This window comes from Azolla caroliniana, unplaced genomic scaffold (assembly GCF_043228905.1).
Source record: "Azolla caroliniana isolate FFs.n. ecotype wild unplaced genomic scaffold, voAzoCaro1.0.p SCAF_1, whole genome shotgun sequence".
NCBI lineage: Eukaryota > Viridiplantae > Streptophyta > Polypodiopsida > Salviniales > Salviniaceae > Azolla > Azolla caroliniana.
Window position 1 is genome coordinate 36,182,047 of NW_028230436.1, and position 8,844 is coordinate 36,190,890.

Here is an 8,844-nt window from a genome sequence, read left to right on the forward strand (position 1 = left end):
CCATGGTCGGATGCATATGTATGTGTAAATGCACGTGTTTCTCATGGTTGGATGCAAATGTATGTATGTGTAAACGGATGTGTTTCCCATGGTCGGATGTGTGTGTATGGGTATGTATGTACACATGCACATCCGAACATGGGTCCACAATTATTATATTAAGGCGATGAATGTAAACTATAGAGGTGTTGATTATGTTCCTCCTTGTGGGCGAAAGGGAAAGCTGAATCGTTCTAGTGTCCTCTCCCTCTCCTTCACATCGCGACTTGCTCTGTTTTAGAGTATTGGATAGAGGTATGCGCTTTGCTCTGTCGGTGAATGATCTTATCCACTTCATATATATCTTTGTCATGATGCTGATGGCAATGATCTCAAAATAGACATACAACATAACGAAAGGTTCTTTTTCTTCTTCTTCTCCTCCTCCTCCTCCTCCTCCTCCTCCTCCTTTATGTGTATGGATGGGAAGCATGCTGAAAGGCAAGAATTTTATGGAGAATTTGATGAGAGAGAATTCTCTCAAAGGTATCTTTGGGGTGTTGAAGAAGGAAGACACGTGGGAAGAAGAAGAGATCTCAGAGGATTCAGCTGAAGACGGTAGCGGTTCTTCAAGCCGTTCCCGGAAATGGGTTCGGGAGCTCTCTTCTCTTGCGAATGTTGTTGCATCTCGGTGTGCTAAGTAGGTCCCTTCTATGTTAATTATGTTGCGTTCATTGATTTGTTTCTTTTTTCAGCTCATTGTTTTATGGATCCAATTCTGTGGAAGCTTATGTTGTAGTGCTTTGTGTTTTTGGGGGTTCAGTCCTATGTAAACCTATTTTGTATATTTTGTTCTCTTGCCTTTTGGGTTAAATCTATCTAAGCTTATGTTAATACTTCTTTGCTCGTAATTCATTTTGGGTCAATTCTATATAAACTTATATTGTATTGGTTTGTTTTTATTTTGTGCAATTGATTCTGTATGAGATGTTGTCGTATTGCTTTCTATGCAACCTTATGCTGTACTGATTTATATTTTGGTCGTTTCTAACTTTTTCCAATGCACTATTGTTTTTTGCTAGGTTAAATTCCAGATTTGTGTCTGTTTCCTGTGTTTATTTATGTCAAATTTCCTATTCCATTGATTTAGTCTTTATTTTTCAGTTGCTTTGATATTTATTTATGGGGTTCGCTTCTAAGAAGAATTTCATTTCTTATTATTATTTTCATATCGTCTTTGTATTCTGTTGCTTTATTTATTTATGAATTTTCAGTGGCTAATGGTTTTGTTTCTCGAATCCTTTTATGTTACAACACCGGTAACTACTAAAAATAAGGGTTTAGGGTTTAGATAATATGTCTAATCTAGATAACGGGCTTTGCTGGTCAAGCCCTTCGTGTAACACGAGTTTTGCTTAAGATTTTTTACATACTTTGTTTAAGTGGATAACACAGTGGTAACTCACATAACCTTAATGTTAATGGAATCAACTAACCCATAATCTTACCAAGACTGAAGATTAATTAGGATTTATAGGGCTAGGTACGTCGCTGTACGCTGCATCTTGTGACTTGCATCTAAAGGTCCTTCTTTGTTTCCCGCATACATATATCTCCACATGAATGGAGTTAGATATTTAGAATGTGTCTCGAGCTGACTATATCATGGGCAAGCAGCTAGGACCATCGGGTATGTAGGGCTAGCTATCATGGCTTGTAGCTATTTGCTTCTAGAACTCTTTTTGTATTACTTGCTATATTTGAAAACCGCATTCAAAATTTTAGATCCTTAATTATTCCAGGATTTTATTGACATCAGTCAATGAATTGCAACACCAATTTGATGAAGAAATTCCAGAGATTGCAAAGACAGCGGCAAAGTATCCTCGGAATTTGTTGGAATACTGTTGCTTTAGAGCACTTGCAGTTTCTTCCCGAGTTACAGATTACTTGTCGAATAAGGATTTTCGGCGGCTCACTTTTGAGATGATGCTTGCCTGGGAAACCCCGGGTGCAACAGACAAACCTGTAATAAAAGTGAGCAATGAAGTTTTTGCTTTTAGGAACTTTTGAAACATATATTTATTATCTCGCCATGAGTAGCCATGTTAAGCAATGAGTTTTTTAGGAGCTGAAGTTTTAAGGAAGTAGCAATAGGATCCATCCATCCAGAGTGAAAGTATATTTCTTATTTGAAATTTTCCACAAGGGATGGCCACATTAAATAATATACTTATGTCAGGTAGACACTGAGAGAACAGTTGGAAAGCAAGCATTTGTGCGGTTGGGGCCTGCCATCGCTGGTGTTGCAGACCCTGTCACAGTACACAGTCAATATGATGCATTGACTTCTGCAAGTGAAGGAAGACTTCAGTTTTCAGTTTATGATAAGTATCTGGGAGAACTTGAGAAGTGAGATACTTCAATTCTTTTCTAATAAACTGCTTGATTTATTGTATCTACATCTATGTGAAGAAGTAAAGATTTATGCTTTCCTATTTTTTCATTGTTAGGGCTCTTAAAGCTATGAAAAGTCAGTCTTCAGCGGCACATTTATCGAAGCTCCATATGATTAAAAGAGAAATTGTCATCGAGCTTGAGGGAACTGTGACTACACAACCAGTTCTTCAACACGTGGGTGTATCGACATGGCCAGGTAAATGTTTGCCTAATACTTTGGAGAAAAGGTTATGCTGCATGCGTAGAGTCACTTCTTATATGTTGTAGTTGATTTGTACAAAGCAGAATGTTATTTTTTAAACTATGTATAACTACGTTATTTAAGTGATGTAAAATGGTACTATGGCTGAAGTAGAGTCCCACTAAATTCCAGTGGATTTCTATAGAATTTTTTTGCATCATATATGTCTCTAAATTACTTAATAATTTTTGTAACTTAACTGAATTTTAGCATAATACCTCCATTTTTCATTACTGAATTATCTCCAAGGGCAGTGATTAATTGTTTTACCCATAATTAGCTTTTACACAATTCATAATCCCTGAAAATATGCTTTGGAAGAGGATAACAAATTGTAAGGGTTTAAAAACTCCATATTTTGACAAAAAGAAGATTGTTTAAGTAGTGAATTTCTTCTGTTTCATATGGGAGCTTTCGATTATGTATGACTAAAGTGGGGCTTAATAGTGTCTTTTTGTAGTTCTTTGAAAAGATAATGGGAGGCGCTTTTACAAATATGATGCTAACTCATTTTGGAAGTTACATTTCTGCAGGTCGTTTAACCCTGACAGATCATGCTCTATATTTTGAATCCATCGGAGTGGTGTCATATGATAAGCCTAAGAAATTTGATCTAGCTGGTAATTTCCGTCAAACTGTAAGACCTGAGCTGACTGGTCCATGGGGTGCACGATTATTTGACAAAGCTATTTTATGCAAATCAGCTGCGATGTAAGTTTACTATAGATAGATATGAATTTGTAGAAGTTGATACGACATATATGCATACTAACTTTTCTATATATACATTTGTTTTTCTATTCAAGCACGCTGCTTATTGATGGGTAATTATTGCAGCCCTGAACCATTGCTATTTGAGTTTCCAGAGTTCACGGGTCATGCACGGCGTGATTATTGGCTCTCAGTCGTGCGAGAACTTATTTGTGCACACCAGTTCATAAGAAAATATCAGTTAGAAGTAGGAAAGGCCGAGGCTTTATCAAGGGCAGTTTTAGGCATTGCTCGTCTTCGAGCAACGAGGGAGCTAAGTCATGCTTTACCCCCCAAACCAGAGGCCCTTCTTTCATTTTTAACTGGCGAGGAGCTACATGGTGGAGATCTTATAATGGAGGCTGTGGCAAGAACTCTTCGATCGGTAGATAGTCCACGCATTGATGGAGATGCCTGTGCCGGTCCCAACACCAGTACCAGTAATGGTAAATTTGTAACACATCGGCTTTTTGCGATATCAGCAGCTGCAACTTTAATCAGTTTTGGTGCCTCAAAGAAACCATCAAGTGGTGAGGATGCAGCTTTCCCTGTTGGAGAGTTTTTGATTGGTGATCTAAATCCTGTTGAAAGAGCAGTCATGCAGTCTCGAGATAACTCGAAACGAATGGAACTTGCACAATCTACTATTGATGGTGTGAAAGTTGATGGAATTGAGATGAATATAGCTGTAATGAAGGTTTTTATCATTATTTTCTCCTCCAGTTTAACTCTGTTTAATTCTTATGTACATCTAAATATATATTTTGTTTCATGTACTTTAATTGTCCTTATAGAAGAGACCATATACTCATTTGTGGTATCTTGTTGAGGCTGTTTTGGTCTTTTTGAGGCATAAATACATCATCTTTCTTTTTAAAATGGCTTAGTGCTTACAATTTACTTGGAACATTTCTATTCCCAGGAGTTGATGGTACCCATCAGTGCTGTTTTGGAGTGGATCAAGTCATTGCAGTCTTGGAATGAACCATTTAAGACAACCACTTTTCTTATAATTTGTTCCTATGTCATGCTCAAGTATGTTTTTTGATACTTGCAAGCCCAGAGTGAATGAATCAACGTTGAGATATTCATCATAAGTTTTCTGTTCCTTGCCTCACATTCATCATTTACACTGTTTTGAGCCAGTGTGTGGGGATATTGACAGGAATCTCCTTGGATATGTCATTCCGGTGTGCCTTTTGTGCTTGGCTGGATTCATGCTCTGGTTCAGGCAAGGTCAAGATAACAATTCGGGAGAGCTTCGAGTTATATCCCCTGCAGTTCAAAGCACTGTGGAACAGCTGTTAGCTCTGCAGCAGGGCCTAACTGAATTGAAAGACTTGTTACAGGCTGGAAATATCTTCCTTTTGAAACTCCGGGCTATCTTGTTCTCAACACACTCTCAGGTTACATCTAAACTTAGTTAATCTCCAATTTAAAATCGTAAATTCATTTCACACAAATAAAATAAGGGGTAGGTGAGTGTCTGGTGTTTCGGATCTTCTGCATATACTCATTAAGAAAGCCATGGCACATGCACACCTGTTCAAGTTCTCAGCGGTTTTTTTCTCTATTTACCTGTTCAAATATGTTTGAGAATGCAAGGAATAATTAAATTAGCTTCTGAACGTTTGCATTATTCTTCTTGTTATTTTAATTCTCTTTACCCTTCATTGGAATGTCAATTCTTTTTCCGTTTTTGACGAAAATCTGTGAGTAATAAAACCAGTTCATTCCTGTTTCTCAACTATGAAGTAAAAACCTTTCATTTGTTTGGTCTTGAACATGTAGGATACATTCTTCGAATGAAACATGAGATATTCTTGCCAGAAACTAATATACAAAGATCATCTACAAGTAAAAACCTGTATGCATGTAGTTTCTTTGGACAGTAAAACCAGGTCATTCCTGTTTCTCAGCTATGAAGTAAAAACCTTTCATTTGTTTGGTTTTGAACATGTAGGATACATTCTTCGAATGTTGAGGAAACATGAGATATTCTTGCCAGAAACTACTATACAAAGATCATCTACAAGTAAAAACCTGTATGCATGTAGTTCCTGAAATCCCAGTAGTCTGATGTTTTAGCCTTTTTTCAGACAGTAAAACTCCAAGCAGACAACCAATTTAGCTAAAGTTCATCACTGAAGAGTTTGATATAAAATGTCGAAGATAATTCTTACGATTTCATTTCACGTCCGATGAGTTGTATTATGCTAAACAAGAATTTGGTGCCCTGTTGGCCCCAAATCCTTGGGGCTTCCTTCGGTATTTCTTGGATTGATTATGAATAGAATGTAAGACAATAACTCAGAGCCCAAACCCAACATTCTAAGCCTATTTCAGGAACTATAACCCATCATAAAGCTTCCTAAGTATTCTCCCCAGAGCATCGTACCAAAGAAAGTAAATCAACTATGATTCCTGCAGATTTCAGCTCTCTAAATTGATTTTTCCATCTCCTTGAATCTATTTTCTCATATTGCCTTGTGTCATCTCTTCAAAAACATATTTTATCCCTCTCATTTGTCCATTCATAACTTTTAAGTGGAATATGTAAGGGGTTTTTTAAGACACTTTTACAATTGGATGCACACCCTCCTCTTGCATCAAAACCAAATGTTATCTGAACCAATCACATACGATACCAGTCTGGACTATGGACCGTGGCTCTTCTGATATTGCTCCCAATTTCAAGAGTTACTGGTACTGAGTAAAAATAAAATAAACGAGAAATAATTGTTTAAAAAAGAGATCAAAACTAACACTCCCGGTGACAAAAAGAGAAAAAGACATGCAATCATTAGATAATGAACATTCATTTGGGCTATTTTGACCAGCGAGATTCGTTGTCAACTTGGCTGGATGTTATTCCCCAACAGCGTGAATGATCTTCTCTAGTCTCTAGTGCAAGAGCTACAGATAGTTGCTGGACACTGCGTATGAACATCGAGAATGATTTATAGTTCAACGATACGGGTTGTGAAGATAAGTAGAGGAGGATTATCCTTTCTTAATGCTGTGGCTAAATAATCCCTTTTTGTGGTAACTGTGAGCTGTTTTAAAATCGTTTAAACTCATGTCCTCACATTCCACAAAATATGCCATTCTGCAGAATAATTAGTGGGCAGTTTCTTACATCTACATAAGAACCGTAGTCAAGGAAACCCAGGTGGAAAGGTGAGAGCGACATTTTTGTTCTCTCTACATGTTCCTGTCATCCAAAGATGTCGTGACATAGGAGGGATAAATTTTCTCGGCCATGCTACTTCATGTGTGTTTGTCTTATGAATGTTCTCAGCATTTGCACAGAAATCAAGACTGGATTATTATATGTTAAGGAGATTGAATTTTCAAAGTGGCCTAACCATTCCCAACCGCATGTCCTAACCTCACTAGCAACTCCATATCATGTGATTAAGAATACCATGAATCTTGCTAAAGTTCTATATTCAGACTCTGATCATGGACTATCCAAATTGCATGAAATACCATACCCAGAAATTTGTATTAGGTACCTCCTATTTGGACTCTACTTTTGGAATGGGGCGCCTCAGAAGTGGTTGATTATTGCATTTATATTTCATCAAGGTGTCCATTAGAAATGTAGACCTAGGCATCCATATAATACCTTCCCTAGCTCCATATGCTGAATGTTTGTAAGGGTGGAGCCATGAGGTCCGCCACCTCCTTATCAAAGTAGAAAAATAAGGGATGAAACTAACTGGTATCTTTTTTGGTTTGCAATGCTAAAATGGGGAATTTTGTATAGCCTTATTGGGCCTATTCCCATCAACTCATCAGATTCATCCATACACCTTCCTCGTGCCCTATCATATACCCAAAGCCGACTTCACATGGTCAAAGTTATCTTATATCTAATATTTCTTGAGTCTATTTAATATCTAATACATAAACCATGAAAACGGTACTGTACAAGATTTCTATATTTTCGTTTCTTTCCCACTCTTTGCAACCTCAGCTGACATGACATAGTTATCATAAGATCATAGGCTAGCTTTGTTTGTTTCTAGAACTTGTCATCAAGCTCAATGCATTGGCTTAGAAGGGATTAGCGAAGGCAATGTGTTTGCTTTATGTGATGGTATGAACCATAGACTATCTAAATACAAAAAGAAAAAGATTAGAAAATTTGGAATAGGATTGATGATTGTGTGATGCTTATCATTTTGTTCAGAATTTCAAAATTCATCAGGAGTTAATACTCAAACCCTTCACAATAATAAGTCAGGCTATTGTCAGTGCACATTCTATACTAGTTTGTCACAAGGGTAAATTTTGTTCCTTTTAACTGAAAGATATTATTTTCTTCTTCTAAAAAGTATGTTTGCGAAAACATTTTTCATAGGCGACAGACCAAGTGGCGAAAGTGCTAGTCATCCTTGCATTTTCTCTCGCATTTCTTCCTTTCAAGCTAATTTTGCTCTCAATGTTTTGGGAGGCATTCACACGACAAACACGCTTCCGTCAAGAAAGCACTGAACGCATAATGCGAAGGGTAAGAGAATGGTGGTACAGCATACCTGTTGTTCCTGTTCGTCTCCTCAAAGTTGAGGAAGAGAAAAAGAAAAGCTAAAGATCCTGAACAGTTTTTCAGCTCTTCCCCCATGTTAGCTATATAGATAGATATAGATACTAAAGCAACAGGGAAGATATATTGGTATTTGGAAGATGCATATAGCTGACACACACCCTCAAACATCAGTAAAGAATGGAGATGGTACAAATAGATTCAAGTTGGTATGAAGGATCCCTTGTATAGGTATTGCTTCTTTTCGTTTTATCCACATTGTATACATGCTCTACAATCTTTATCACACTCGAGTAATTTGAACTCTTACAAATATAGCCTCAGTTAGAGCCTGTTGTTTGCTTTTCCTTTCACCTTAAGTAGAATCACCTACTCGTTAACTTGAGTTGTCAGAACTGTACATATTTCTACAGTAAATTGTAACTATGACAGGAGGACTGAAGTAATGTTAGAGTGGAATATTGTTAGAGAAGAGGTCCTTAGCAAAGTGACCACCTTGATTCCGTAGTATGGTTAAAGTCGTATCCATATATTTATATATACTATTTCTCTGAGTGTAGTCGGTCACGTGTTCGCTGTTCAAAATGAAGTTTCATGTGAGAAATGAGCTCCGAATATATGTTCTCTAGTTTTGCATCACAATAAAGATCCCAAAAGACTTTAAAGATCTCACTTATCAATGATTTGTGCGTAAAATATTCAGAGATGATAAATAGGAGTAGATTTGAGAATTGGATTACTTTCTATGACATTTTACATCAAGTATTATTTTAAATTTATGTTATTCTCAAAATTGAAGGGGTGACTATTTGACTATTTTGTTTGTTGTTTTGCCTTTACATGTTGGCGACCGTTAGTATAT

General features: G+C 37.0%; 1 protein-coding gene across 2 annotated transcripts; it reads left to right on the forward strand.

Moving 5' to 3' along the window:
• The first annotated feature begins 210 nt into the window (after positions 1–210).
• LOC147870228 (uncharacterized) lies at positions 211–8,536 on the forward strand. Of its 2 annotated transcripts, none has more exons than XM_087338073.1 (9): positions 211–679; positions 1,782–2,016; positions 2,222–2,391; positions 2,493–2,635; positions 3,214–3,391; positions 3,518–4,127; positions 4,353–4,465; positions 4,596–4,836; positions 7,800–8,536. In XM_087338073.1, the coding sequence occupies exons 1-9, from the start codon at positions 462–464 to the stop codon at positions 8,025–8,027; spliced, it is 2,136 nt and encodes a 711-aa protein (XP_087194199.1). In that variant the 5' UTR covers positions 211–461; the 3' UTR covers positions 8,028–8,536. The 2 variants fall into 2 exon arrangements, with proteins under 2 accessions (XP_087194199.1, XP_087194207.1); XM_087338081.1 differs by lacking the exon at positions 7,800–8,536 and adding an exon at positions 5,394–5,626.
• The last annotated feature ends 308 nt before the right edge of the window (positions 8,537–8,844 follow it).